The sequence below is a fragment of the Macrotis lagotis genome, chromosome 2 (genome assembly GCF_037893015.1).
Source record: "Macrotis lagotis isolate mMagLag1 chromosome 2, bilby.v1.9.chrom.fasta, whole genome shotgun sequence".
NCBI lineage: Eukaryota > Metazoa > Chordata > Mammalia > Peramelemorphia > Peramelidae > Macrotis > Macrotis lagotis.
This window is the reverse complement of record NC_133659.1, coordinates 334892364-334906350: the sequence shown is the minus strand read 5'-3', so window position 1 is coordinate 334906350 and position 13987 is coordinate 334892364. Positions and strand designations below refer to the sequence as shown.

Genomic DNA, 13987 nt, shown 5'->3' with positions numbered 1-13987 from the left:
AGTGTCTGTTTTATATCCTAATCTCCCGACTCCTAGCATTAGAATTCTGGGAAAACTAAATTGAAGGTTTTAAAGTTGTTTCAGGAAACACGAGAATAGAGGGAGTTTGGCAGTCTGATGAGAGAATTTGTGTTGGCTACAGAAATCAATTCATTGGATATAACCATGATCTCCAAACTTTTTTGAACTTGCACACTATCAGTACAAAAAAAAATTTGATCGTGTACCCCCAGAATATATGAATTTATTACTTAAAAAGCCACTTAACCCCATTTGCCTTGCAAAAACATTAAAAAAAAAAGAAAGAAAAAAAATCAGGTTTTGGGGCAGCTAGGTGGATAAAGTGGATAAAGCACTGGCCCTGGAGTCAGGAGTACCTGGGTTCAAATCCGGTCTCAGACACTTAATAATTACCTAGCTGTGTGGCCTTGGGCAAGCCACTTAACCCCATTTGCCTTGCAAAAAACATTTAAAAAAAAGGTATATGCATGTACTACTATACTGATAATTTTGTACATTGTAAAAGAATGAGAGAGATATTTAATTCCAGAGTCATTAAGAGGCTATCACAATTTATAGATAGTGGAGGGCCAGATCTGTGCTTTAGGAAAATCCCTTTGGTAGCTGTGAAAGACTCAATGGAGTTGGAAGGAACTGGTGGGGCAGAGAGATGAATTAGAAGAACATCACCGTGATAGAGGAAAGGTGATAAAAGAGCTCAGCCTGGGGTGGACTAGAGAAAAGGAACATAGGAGATGTCATGACAAACTGGCAATAAGCCAAGATTGCCAACCTTCAGAAGGAGGAACATGGCAAAACCAAGGGTGGGACTGGGGGGGAAGAGGTCATCCATCATCTCTTCCCCCCTAAGGGACTCATTCTGTCCCCCTTCCCAACCCCCAGCAAAAAGACCTAGAGGGGGTGTGGGAGGCAAAGCTCACCTACTGGGGAAAGTGAAGCAACTGATGAGTGATTGGAGGGGACAGAATTTCACCTGCTGTAGGTGTCCTGGGAGTGATGAGGCTGGGCTGAGGTGACCCTAGGTCAGGAGCAGAAAAGATGGGCAGCTGACAGAGAAGAGGCCATACATAACTCTTGATAGTTTACAAACCCTGTGACGATATATTAGGTTCACAGCATCCCTGTTGAAACATGGGTTCAGGCTCTTTAGTTCAGAGATGAGAAGACTGAGATGTGCCCAAGGGAATGCCATAAGGCAGCGGCTGAGCAGCTCTTAACCGTGGCACCATCACTCCCCACCTGCTTTTCTGTGACAGGCTGCATCTTTCTAGTGATGGGAAAGCCAGGTCTTCAGGGGCAGCATCTCTTTGGATGGAGGAGCACCTGGCTTCTCTTCTCTGACTCTTTCTTTCTGAACTTCACTCAGATGACTTCCCTCAGCAACAGTCATTGCAGGAGATTGCCTGGGCTAAGTGATGGACTTTCCCTTTTCGGAAGGCCACTCACTTCCTACCTCCAGTGATGTTGCTTACTCGATCCTCAGCTGGTTCTCTGCAGAGCCCCTGAGGGTTCTAGCTCTCACCCCAGGGTGGCCAGCTGCAGCCCACTCCTAGCCACCTGGGAGTGCTCAGGGTCTTCAGAAGAACTGCTCATCTCAGGGCAGGGCAGGGATGGATTCATTTTGTTTTTGAGCCCTTAGCCCAAAGCCCTGCTTCATAAATGTTTGTGAGATTTAATAAGGGGAATGGGCTTGATGTAAGCAGAGCAAAATTTTTCACACTATTCTTGGGAGTATGACAGTGACAGTTACTGGGTTAGGAAGTGGTTGCATGATCAGACCCCAGGGGTCATCCTCCCCAGAGGGAGGGCACTTGGGGCTGGGCTGTTGAACGGTTTTATCACCAATTCGGTGAATGCCTAAACAGCATGTTCAGCCAATTTTCTAATGGCACCAGGCTTTGTGGGATGGGTGAGCCCCCTGAATGACAGGATCCAAACAGAAGCAGATAGTCCAAGTTCAGAGTGGTAATCAGTACCTTAAAAGGGGATAATGGACTAGGGAGAAGCTGGACAGGGCTGGAAGAGGGAGGGGCCCAGACAGACAGAATCACCTGAATACATCCAAGTGTGGGCAGCCCAAACACCACTGTCATCCCCAGCCAGTCGGCAGACAGACATTATCATTACTGTAAACAGGACAGCTTAGCTCAGAGGATACCAAGCCAAAGCCAGCACAGCCTGTGCTCGCAGGAAGCTGACGTTCTAATGGGAGAGACACCTTGTGCCTAAACAAGGACCTGCAGGAAACCTCCAGAGCTGAGAGAAGGGCCCTTAGAGACAGGTAGAGTTAAGGACCAGAGTCCTGCTGTCTTCTGCCCTGGAATCGTCTGCCCTGGCCTCCCTCCCCCCCCCCCCCAGCATTGTTTTGTTATGGGCACCCCATTCTAGGAAGAAGAAGGTGATCGGGCCTTGAGACTGTACTGCTATAAAGTGGCTGACTGAAGGAGACCTTTGACCTTCAACCAAGGCCACAGAAGCTGGTGAGAGTTTAGTGACTTGGCTTGGCAGCATTTGAACCCAAGTCTTTAATCCTAGAGAAGAGGAGGCTTGGGGGGTAGGACATGGTCCATCTTTGGTGCCTGGCAGAGGTGCTGAGTTGCTCCCTGGGGTCCCAGAATGCATTCCAGCAGTAAGTACAAGAGGAATCCATGTGCTCTGCCTTTTTTCCTCCCTTCTAGGGTTTACACAGATCTCCAGCAGGTGCTCAACAACCTCACCCATCCCCAGTTTCAATTTACCACCTCGGAGGCTGAGGCGGACATCCTGTACAACTTCTCACATTTCAAAGACTACAGGTATCGGCAGCCCCAGGTCTCCCTCTCAAGCTCTTACGGACACCTTTTAACCATTGATTTTCCCCCAGTATGTCCCCCAGTGGTCCTTCCCTCCTGATTGAGACCAGATGACCATTTTGTGGTCAACCTCGTTGCCCTCCTACAATCCCCCATCATGGTCGTGGGAGTTTCATGAGTTGGGCTCACTATTTCCATTTTTATCATTGTAGTTGAACAGAATCATTTCCCTGGCTCTGCCTCCGTTCACATAATCAGCCACACTTCTGTGAATTCCTCATTTTGTCTTGTCTCACTGCACAGTAGAAGTTTATCTTCCTCTCATCTAAAGGCACCTTTGCGATGATTGCCAACAGCCTGAAGCTGGTTGTCACAAGACCCAGCTGCAGGTCCCCATTCTCTGACTTCAGTAAGCCCCCACCCCCCAGTTGAAGCCTCAGATTCCTCCCTCCTGTAAAATAGCATTGATTGGATTTTGAGTTGGAAGGGTGTTGGGAAATTCAAATGACAGGAAAGGTGGGAAGGGATTTTGTGTAAATAGGAATTTTTACTCCACTTGCAGGAAATTCAGTGAAGAGAGGCCTCATGTGATGCTCAGTCAATTCCCTTGCGAAAACCTCCTAACAGTGAAGGACTGCCTTGCCTCCATCTCCAGGAGAGCTGGGGGACCTGAGGGTCCCCCGTGGTTGCCTAGGACCTTCAACCTCCGAACAGAATTGCCCCAGTTCATCAGCTACTTTCAGCAAAGAGAAAGAAGGTAACTCATTAGGTGGTAACAAAATTGGGGGCTTCTGTGACCTCAGGGCTTCCTGCCCCTAGGAAGGCCTTGCCTGCTGTACCTCCAGGCCCCCACATCCCCACATCCAGCAGGACTCAAAATTTGAAAGACCTGGCTACAAATCCAGGCTTGTGACTTTGGGCAAGTGACATTTATCTCCCTGACCCTCAGTTTCCTCCTCTGTAAAGTGAAGACTCCTGCATGCCAGCCATACATAGGAAGCATTCTTCAAGGGTTTCAGCCTCCAGGCGATCACCTGGTTCACAAGTCCTTGTGGGGGAAATACTTGGTGAGCCCCCAAGCCCTTTACAAAGGCAAGGGGGTCAGTGGTGGTCTTTTTGGGTCCTATCTGCTCTCCTCAACTTACCCTCGTCACAGTCCTTAGCTCTCTGCTCAGGAGGGAGTCTTGTTGTCTTCCCACCGCCCTGGAGAGATGCCCAGGAAGACTCACAAACAGCTTGATGCAGGTTCTTGGCAGAGGCTGCTTCTTTGCTTCTTCCATTTCCTGGAACATTCTCAGGACATGGGGGAGGGGGGCATTGTTGAGCAGGTTACTCCCATTTTACAGGTGAGAAAAGTGAGTGCTCAAAAGAGAGCTCAGCAAGTTTCTCTACCAGACTTTTCCTCCAGGACACACCAGCTGGTGCAACAGACAGTGACAGTGATGGGCCTGCTGAGTTCAGATCCGTCCTAACTGTGTAACCAGGGACTCTGCCTCAATTTCCTCAACTGTAAAATGGGAGTAATAGAGCACTTTCCTCTGTGCGCGTATACAGCAAGAAAGCTATCAGATCAGTTGGAGCAGCTGGATGGGATTAGACAGAGGTCCTCCTGCAAAAGGAGGAGGTGGGACGACCTCTGTCCTGATGACCTGCTCAGCCCGGGACAAGGGCAGCCAGAGGAAGGTCTCAGCAGAATGGTCAGAACACTGTGTGGATCACCTGCAGCACCCAGACCAGACGACAGGAAGGCTGTTTACTATTGGCTACCTGGTTCTGCTTGACCCAGAGGCTTGACGTCAAAACCATTTCCTGACCATGGGAACTGTGGAAAAGAGGAGAAGGCTGCTTTGGGAAGAACTGGGTTACTCTGCAATTTTAGAAAAGCTGTAAAGGGGATTCCTTCCACAGAGTTTGCACATATCTTTAGGCCAGTGCTCCAGGACCCATTTGTGGATCTGAAGCTTCTCTTGTACTGAGCCCCCATTCAGCAGGAGCACCAGGTCCATTAGGACTCCCAGCAGTGAGCAGAGCAGGCCACGTCAGGAGCCCCAGAGCAGGGCAGGGCTGTGTCATGACACACACTGGAGGGAAGCAAGAACATTGGACCTCAGGAAGGACTCATCAGCTGGCTGCCAAGGTCTAGGAAAAGGGACTAGAGGGCTTCTCAACTCCAGAGAGCAAAAGCAGGACCTGGCCTGGAGGCACAGGAAGTCAGACTTGACTGAATGGAAGAGAAAACCAGTAATAAAGAGCTTTCCAGGGTGAAGCAACAGAAAACAGCACAGGGACAGGCCAAAAAAATGAACTGTCAAGTGGGCCAGCCCGGGGTTGACTCTGACCCTGCTGCTCACTCCCCCAATCCCCTGGACCTCCCCCACTGACTACATATTGAGGAGGGAGCTGGCCCTGATGCCCCCGCAGGGGGCTCCTTCAGTTGTGATGCCTGGGATTCTGAAGTAAAGTTGGCCACTGCCCATCTCTGGAACCAAAGCTGCCCAACGGCTCATCATCAGGGTCAGAAGGGTTGGACTAGGAATCCTCCTGCAAGCAGAGGGTGCTGCCCTACCACCACCCCACCAGCCCTGCAGCCCTTGGGCTCATGGGATGATTTTAGAAGTGAATGAAGTTGAAGCCAACTTGAATGTGCCCCTTCTACAAAGGGAGACCAGATTAGATGGGGGTCAATCAGAAGCCCCTTGGGGATTCTCTTTTGAACCTAGTCCCCCAGGCTAGCTGGGAATCCCTAGCTCTTCCCAGAATTCAAACTTCATTAAATTGAAGCCTGGGGTAACATGGGGGGGCGGGGAGCCAATTGGGCCAGATGCCTAACCATCTAACCATGACTGCCTTTTGTCCCAGGGAAGAAGACAATCATTGGATTTGCAAACCATGGAACTTAGCTCGAAGCCTAGACACTCATGTCACTAACAGCCTCCACAATATCATCCGGCTCCGGGAGAGTGCGCCAAAGGTCAGTCAGAGCAACGGCTGGCCAAACATCCACTCCCATTTAAACAGAAACATCATTCAGAATGTTGGGTCACTGCACAGCTCCCAAACACCTCCAGCCTCCCTATCCTTGCTCCATTTAGGTTTGGAGGCGCCTTTCTAACTCAGTGGTCACATGCTAAGACCCTGTGACATTAACCCAAAAGCTGGAAATTCTCTGCCCTTCCCAGCCCTGTACATGGCCCCAGCCCTACTTGTCACATGGCATAGGAGAAGGAACCCTGGCCTGTGCCAGGCCAAGGGCCTCAGGGTAGGCCCAACTCCTCCACTTACAAGGGATGTGACTCTGGGAAGTCATTTGACTCCCAAGCCTTAGTCGTATAACTTGTTGGATGAAGATAGCCTCCCTGGGCAGTCTCGTGCACAGCTACTGTGTACATCATGACTGGAAAAAATATCTTTAGAATTAAAGTGACCATGGTCAGGCCAGTCCCGCAGTTACAAAGTTTCAGAATGAAAATGAGCCCCTATTTCTGGGAGCTCCAAAGCGTGGTCTGCCCAATGGCTCTCTTTTAGGTAAGGGGCCCCACTTCTCTGCTCTCAATTTCCTTATCTGTAAATTGAGGACTTTGAACCAGAGGCTTTCTGAAGTGTTGTCCAGCTCCAGATCCATGAAGTTGACGAGGCCAGGCAGCTAAGGCTCCAGAGGGGCAGGTGATGTGCCCGTGATCATACCCTTAATATCAGAGCTATAATTCAAACCTGGCCCTCCTTCCTATAAGCAAGCCCAATGCTCTCACTACTCTGCTCGCAGGAGAGCACGTTTTTTCCCTATAGTTATTTTTTAAAATCGTTTTTTCCCTAAGCCTACAGTGGCAGGGTGGGAGGAGTGCACATTTGTGTGCCAAAGCTTTCCTTTGGCCAAACAGGTAATCCTGAGGAATTCCACAGTCAGCCCCTGTGAGCCTGGAGGGGCCCTTGTTCACGCCCATTTATTTTATCCTCATCTCCCTTAGGTGGTCTCCAAGTACATAGAGAGTCCCGTCTTATTCCAGCGAGAAGATGTAGGAATGGTCAAATTTGACATCCGCTACATTGTGCTGCTGCGCTCTGTCAGGCCCCTGAGACTCTATGCCTATGACGTGTTCTGGCTGCGCTTCTCCAACCGGTAATCACCCGGAGCTGGGGGAGGGGCCTGGACAGCCAGGACTCAACTTTGACTCTTCCTCCCTTCCTTGTTCCTGTGTCTGTCCTAGGGCTTTTGCACTCAACGATTTGGATGACTATGAGAAGCACTTTACTGTGATGAACTATAACCCAGACGTGCCTCTGAAGCAGGTGAGCTGTGTGGAATAGTCTGCCGGGCCTGGGGAGGATGCCAGGTTTTCAGTTCATCTGAGGATAGATTGGAGGAGCCACAGGGAAGACAGTTGGCAGGAGACGGGCCCACCAATCACTATCACAAACCCTTCTCAAACATCAGTGTACAGACGGTTCTGGAAAAAAGTTTGGCACTAAAAGAAGCAATAGGTGATGCCTAGGGCTGGGAGAGGGGAGTTACTGGTGGTGTGGAGGATGCCAGCCAACCTTTAAGGACTGGCAGGGTTTACTGGGTGAAGGGGGTATGGCGGCTATGTGCCAGTCAGGGTATATAGAACAGTCTGAACACATGGAGGTGGGAAAGACAGAGTGGTCAGGGGAGCTAGCAGAGGGACTTGGTGGGTTGGGGGGGGGCTTGAGGAAGAAGGGGTGTGTGTGTATCTGGTTCAGATGGGAAGCATCGGAGGCAAGAAGCCACATTAGGGGCTGTGCTAAAGCTCAGAGGCTCGGGAGCCAAGTGGTCGGCTGCGAGCGAGAGGTCTTGAAGGGGAAGTCCCAGGAATGTGGCTGTCAGAGTCCAGCAGATCTGGCACAAAAGACTTTGTCCCTGCTGCTATTGCTAAAGCAGAAATCCATTTGAAAGGGAGAAGGAGCTTCCTTTTCACAGAACAGGCAGGCCTGAGTCACCTCTGAGGACCCCATGGGGGGCAGGCTGGGAGAGCACCCTGGGAGCATTCTAGAAGGGCCAATTTCATGGGGTCACTCTGTTTCAGGTTCACTATGATGAATTCATTCCTCTGTTTGAGAAGCAGTACCCAGAATATCCATGGAAGAATGTGCAGGTGAGTGAGCCTGTGGGCCAGCTGCTGAGCACCTCCACCCCATGGACCCCCTTTTCTCTGATGCTTTAGGGTCACAGGGTACTTTGTTAGCGCCCACCCTGTGACTCATGGCTCAAGGGTCATTATCCCCATTTGATTGATTAGGAAACACACCCAGTGAAAGATGAAGGGGCCTGCCTCCAGGCTTCTCACCTCTCCTAGAGTCCAGCTTATGGTGGCTGGGCCTTTTGTTCCAATTTCCCCGGTCCAGTACTTGACATGGGGCTTTGCATGTGCGCATTCACATAGATGACCCCTTGTTGAGGGTCAGTGGTCTGGAATTCTTCTGCTATAAGCTTTCTCCCTAATGTCCCATCCATTGATCCTACCAGAGCCCTGCCAAGTGAGTCCATGGGCTTATAGGGAAGCAGGCGCAAGAAGTGCTGGCTCCTCAGCCAGGGTCCCAACCTGACCACCTGGGGACAGGGGTGACTGCAGCAGTAGCCCCTGAATCCTGGCCTCAAAGTCCCCTCCTCTTTGAGCTCTTGGGCTGTTCCCTTCTCAGGCTGAGATCTTCAAGGCTTTTGCCGAGTTATTCCAGGCCGCCACTGCCAAGCCTGCACCCCTCGGGGTCTGTGACTACCCTGCATCAAGAGCCGTGTATGCCATTGACCTCATGCTGAAGTGGGACCACACTCCTCCTCCTGACAGTAAGAGAGAACCCCACTTCCCTGTCCCTCCTGTTCCCCATCATTGATTCATACTCTCCCCCCACCCCCAAGCCAGTGCTCTGCTTTCCCTCTTGACCCCATGACCTTTGTCCTTTGGAACTCATGTAGCCCCTGGTTTTCAGAGGCCTCTTAAGGACATGCTATTTGTATTTGACCCTCCCTGCTCAGGAGTGTCCACTTCATAAGGACAAGATGCATCTAGACTTGACACCAAGACCTGGGGACAAGTGAGTCCAGCTTGAGCAATAACCTAGGAGTCTCCCCTGAGGTCAAACCCTGCCCTTGTGCCACCCTCGCTGTGACCCTGCTCCCACCTGGGCTCTGGTCATGGGGCTACAAGAGCTTGGTCAGCAGGATGAAGGGCAAGAGCTTTTATTTTCTTTCTTCCTTCCTTTTTTTAAATTTAATTTTTTTTTCCAATTACATATAAAGATATTTACAATATTCATTTTTCTAGAGGTTTTTTTTGTTTTTTTTTTTTGCAAGGCAATGGGGTTAAGTGGCTTGCCCAAGGCCACACGGCTAGGTAATTATTAAGTGTCTGAGGCCAGATTTGAACTCAGGTACTTCTGACTCCAGGGCCGGTGATCTATCCACTGCACCACCTAGCCGCCCCATCATTTTTCTCCCTGCCCTCCCTACTCCCCAAGGTGGCAAGCAATCCAACATAGATTACATACACAATCATTTTACTCATATTTCCACATTAGTCACGTTGTGAAAAAGGAATCAGAACAAAAGGAAAATACCATGAGAAAAAGTGCAAGAAAATTTAAAAAAGGAAAACCATCTGCTTTGGTCTACATAGAGACTCCATAGTTCTTTTTCTGGATATGGATGGTATTTTCCATCACATGAATTGTCTTTGACCCCTGAAATGCTGAGAGGAGCTCCATCCCATTATGGTTGATTGCAATGTTACTGTGAATGACATTCTCCTGGTTCTGCTCCTGTCACTCAGCATCAGTTCATGGAAGTCTTTCCAGGCTTTCTTGAGTCATGATTTTCTTCAGAATAATAGCAGTCCATAACATTCATAGACTACAGCTTGTTCAGCCATTCCCAGCTGATGAACATTCCCTCAATTTCCCATTCTTTGCTATCACAAAAAGAGCCACCATAAATATTTTTGTTCATAGAGGTCTTTTCCCCTTTTTTATGATCTCTTCAGGATACAGACCTAGTAGTAATATTGCTGGATTAAAGGGTATGGATAGTTTTGTAGCCCTTTGGGCATCATTCCTAATTGCTCTCCAGAATGGCAGGAACAGTTCTCAACTCCACCAACAATGTGCATAAGGGTCCCAGTTTTCCCACATCCTCTTCAACATTGATTATTTCCCTTTTCTGGCAATCTGATAGGTGAGATAGGTGAGAGTTGCTTTAATTTGCATTCCTCTGATTAATTGTGATTTAGAGCTTTTTCATTTGACTATAGATAGTATTAATTTCTTTGTAAACTGCCCGTTCACATCCTTTGACCATTTATCAAATGGGAAATATATTCTCTAAATATGACTAAGTTCTCTGTATATTTTAGAAATGAGACCTTTATCAGAGATGCTCATTGAAAAAATTATTTCTCAGCTTTCTAATTTTGGTTTCATTGGTTTTATTTGTGCAATAACCTTTTAATTCAATGTAATCAAAATTATCCATTTTACATTTTATAATGTTCTTTATCTCTTGTTTGGCATAAATTCTTCTCTCCATAGATCTGACAGGTAAACTATTTCTTGTTCTCCTAATTGGCTTATGGTATCACCCTTAAATCCTGTACCCCATTCCAGTCTTATCTTGCTATAAGGTCCCTCATTGTCTTTCAAAGCAAAGGGTGTTGAAGAGGCTCTTAAGATGTTGGGTCACGGAACATGGAGGGGGCCATCATGGAGGCCAGCCTCTGGCCTGACAGAGAGGACTTCCCAGGCAGAAACAGCCAAGAACATTTAGAGCTGGCCTAATGCTCCTGCCCCAGCCCAGCTCTCTTTCTCCCAGGTGTCTGTCATCATTATGACAGATTCTGGCTTCTGGCCCTCAACACAGGTTCATGAAGTCCATGAACAAGTGACTGATTATGTGGAGGTGAGAAAGGAAAGCCTGCTGGGATTGGGCTCTGGTCAGTGCAGAAACATGGTGAGGGTGGGCAGGGCATTGGGAGGAGCAGAAGGAAGATTGGTCAGGCTGAGTCAGAATGCAGAGAAGGATGCAGTAGCCAGAGAGCTGGGGAAGCTAGGCCGGCACCAGAGAGTGGGAGAGGTCACTGGAGTTAATATTTAACACGATCGGGTCACTGGCACCTGAATGGAGAAACTTAGTGGGAAGAGAGCAGAGGCTGTTGTAGGGGGAAGAGTAGAGAGAGAAGGCCTGGATCAGAGCCTGGGGTGCCTACCCCAGGGGGCAGGGGTTCAGGTGATGCTGAGCCAGCCGAAACTCAGAAAAGTCCAGCAGAGAGGGTGGTCAGTGTGACCAAAGGTGAGGCTGAGAAGAAAAGGCCTTTGAAGGGAACGAGTTCAGCTGAGTGAGAAGGGAATGGAAGCCCTAAGGCTAAACTGGGGGTGGGGTAGTGAGGGGTGCCAGTAGACAGACCCAGAGAGATGGAACATTACAGTGACTGGTGTCAGGGCCTTGGCCTCTGTGTGGGGAAGGGAACAAGAGAAGGGAGATGGCATCGAGGCCGGTAGGATGTAGAGAAGCGGCAGGCAGGGCTAGGGCCCCAGGTACCTTTTCCCTGTGACTCTGGGGAAGGATCCCGAACTGATGAGGATGCAGACAAGATTTGAGGCCAGAGGAGAGAAACATCCCTGAGACTTGCCACATACTTTTTGGCCATTTCCTCCAGCTCTGGGGAACGGCCCCGCAGGCAATGGGCGATGGATGAGCCCATGGAAGGAAGACAAGGGAGCAAACCAGGGGCTGAGGGGAGGGGATGTGGCTGGTCTGTGTGACCCCTTGTATTTGACCCCAGGCAAGAAAATCATGCAGCCCCAGATCCTTGAGGTGAACTTCAACCCAGACTGTGAGAGAGCCTGCAAGTACCACCCAAGCTTCTTCAATGACATCTTCAGCGTCTTGTTCCTGGATGAGACAAAGAACTGTCATGTGACCTCCATCATCTAGGCCAGGGGCGTCCCCTCTCCTCCCCTTTGTGCTTCCTTCTTAATGTGCTTCAGGGTCTCCCTCTGGTCCTTCAGGGCCTGGAGACAAGGGTGGCTGTCTGTGGGGTTTTGGGCTGAAAAGCTGGGTGAAGACGGGGATGTCTGCTAGGATGGGACTGACCTCTCTCTAGTTGCTTTTGGGATCCAAGTTGCTGGGTGGGCGGGACCTCCAGGTCCCATTGAGTCATAGCCCAGACAGACCTGGATGTACTCAGAAAGATGACCACCTTGAGCCCACACCGCTGGCCAGCGTCAGCAGGCGCTTCCTCCCATGACTCCCCCCCCCCCCTCCCCAGGTTAGGGGAATTTGTAACATCTTCTTGAATCGTGTTCTCCCCACACTTAGCAAGAAGGAAACCTTCACCAGCAGCCTCAGCCTTTTTCCACATCCTCCCATGAAGAGGATTGACTATTTGCCAAAGAACCTTTTTACTGGGGAGCTCTCTGGTCTGTCTAAGTGGAGCTTGTCACGTACGCAGTGATTCAGTCACACTGCACTTTGTTCACAATTCTCAGAATTTGTGGGTAGGACTTAAATTCCCATTTGACAGATGAGGAAACTGATGTATGGGAGTGAAGGTGACTTGTTGCCTGCGACAGCTGGGACTCAGAGCAGCTCAGATGGCTTTTCAGGATGCAGGACTGCACTTGCATGTGTGTGTGCACACACACGCCATTGGCTTTCTTTTAAGCCTCAACATCTGACTCATTTGTTTAAAGACTCGCATTTAGATTGATCCTGAAAAAATTTTGAACTCGACGCCAGTGTTGTTGGGCACAGTAATGAGCTGTCCAATTTTCCTGTTTGGTAGAAAGTTCTGTCTCTGGACTTTCCCAGGTGTGACCAGGAGCAAGTCCCTTGGGCTCCCTCAGTTTGCTCATCTATGAAATGGGATCATGGTCCTAGCCCTAGTTCCATGTCACCAATAAGGAGTGGGGAGGCTTGGTGGCCACAAGCAGCCAGACCCAAAACAATTAGTTCACTCTGGGCTTCCAGCCTGGGCCACACTGGCTGAATGGTGACTGCAGCAACACTCATCCTGCTGAGGTTTTCTGGGAGAACCAGGATTGTTGAATGTATCAGGCTCCTCCCCACTCTGGTGTCCTCTCCTGAATAACTGTTCTCTGCCATGATTCCTCCTTTGTAGATTTGTAATCACAATAAAGAGCTGCTTCATATTCAGTCCAGCCTTGTCATTAATCTCCAAGAGTCACCGGGTGGCCACCTGCACAGAAATCTCGAGGCTTGTACAAAGAGTTCTAGAATCCCAGGAGGTCCATGGTGGTCAGGACATGCTATGTGCAGATCAAAGCCCTATTACCCCATCTTCTGGGACGCTTGCCCCATGGTTTCCATGCTCTGAGCTGCCCATTGCTCTCCCTCTCCCTGGCCACAGCCTGGTATGTCCAGGACAAAGGCTAAAGCACCCACCCACAAAACGCTTCCACTCTAGCAGAGGAGTTTGGGGTGAGGTGGGAGAGGACATCTGTAGGGGGGGAGATCTGCAGGAGCAGGTGGGTGGTCTTGAGAACAGTTCTGTTGGAAGTAAAGCCGGATGGACATGAGGCTGGCGCGGTGGAACATCCACAAAAGTGGCCCGCAGGAAGGTGACTGTGTCAGGAGCTGTGCTATCCCTGACCGGGAGAGGAGATGGAAGCTAGAAACATTCCTAAAGGAGCCAGCATTGCAAAGGGCAGAGTAGGGGATTAGGGTGGGGAGGGGAGCCTTTGAGTTCCCAGCATCCTTAGGGTTTGGCCTCATGCTAGAGGCATTTCAAGGGGCTAGGCAGCTCAGACAAGGGGACCAGTGTTGGGGAGTTGCCAGGACAGTTCCTTCCCTGTAGACAGGCCAGGGAGGCACAGCAGTGGAAGTTTCCACCTAGACAGGCAGGAACAGGCCGGCCCAGAGGACAGGGAGGGAGCGAGATGGGGCGCCTTGAAAGAATGGCAAAGGCCTGGAGAGGAGACCAACAAATTTAGAAAGATTTAACTACAATTGACATTGGAACTCCTGGAAATTGTGGAGGGAAGGTGGAGTGACAATTATCTCACCTAAAGGTTTAATTTTAACATCCTTAGGCTTTGTGAATGGGCTTTTGGACCTTGGAGTAGTGGGGAAAATGCTCTTTAATCTTTAAGGAAAGACTTCAGTTCCATAAACAAATGCATGCTGACTAGCTCTTTGAAACTTACTTATA

General features: G+C 49.7%; 1 protein-coding gene across 3 annotated transcripts in view; it reads left to right on the top strand.

The window, feature by feature from the left end:
* TTLL12 (tubulin tyrosine ligase like 12) overlaps window positions 1-13037 on the top strand; it is a 40467-nt gene extending 27430 nt beyond the window's left edge. Inside the window, exons 7-14 of one of the 3 annotated variants that reach the window (XM_074227113.1) lie at window positions 2700-2816; window positions 3376-3570; window positions 5673-5784; window positions 6779-6930; window positions 7019-7100; window positions 7856-7924; window positions 8469-8613; window positions 11600-13037. In XM_074227113.1, the coding sequence (XP_074083214.1) occupies window positions 2700-2816; window positions 3376-3570; window positions 5673-5784; window positions 6779-6930; window positions 7019-7100; window positions 7856-7924; window positions 8469-8613; window positions 11600-11751 (1024 nt within the window). In that variant the 3' untranslated portion in view covers window positions 11752-13037. The remainder of the gene's footprint in view (window positions 1-2699; window positions 2817-3375; window positions 3571-5672; window positions 5785-6778; window positions 6931-7018; window positions 7101-7855; window positions 7925-8468; window positions 8614-11599) is intronic. The other 2 variants (XM_074227114.1, XM_074227115.1) reach the window with 2 other exon arrangements.
* The last annotated feature ends 950 nt before the right edge of the window (window positions 13038-13987 follow it).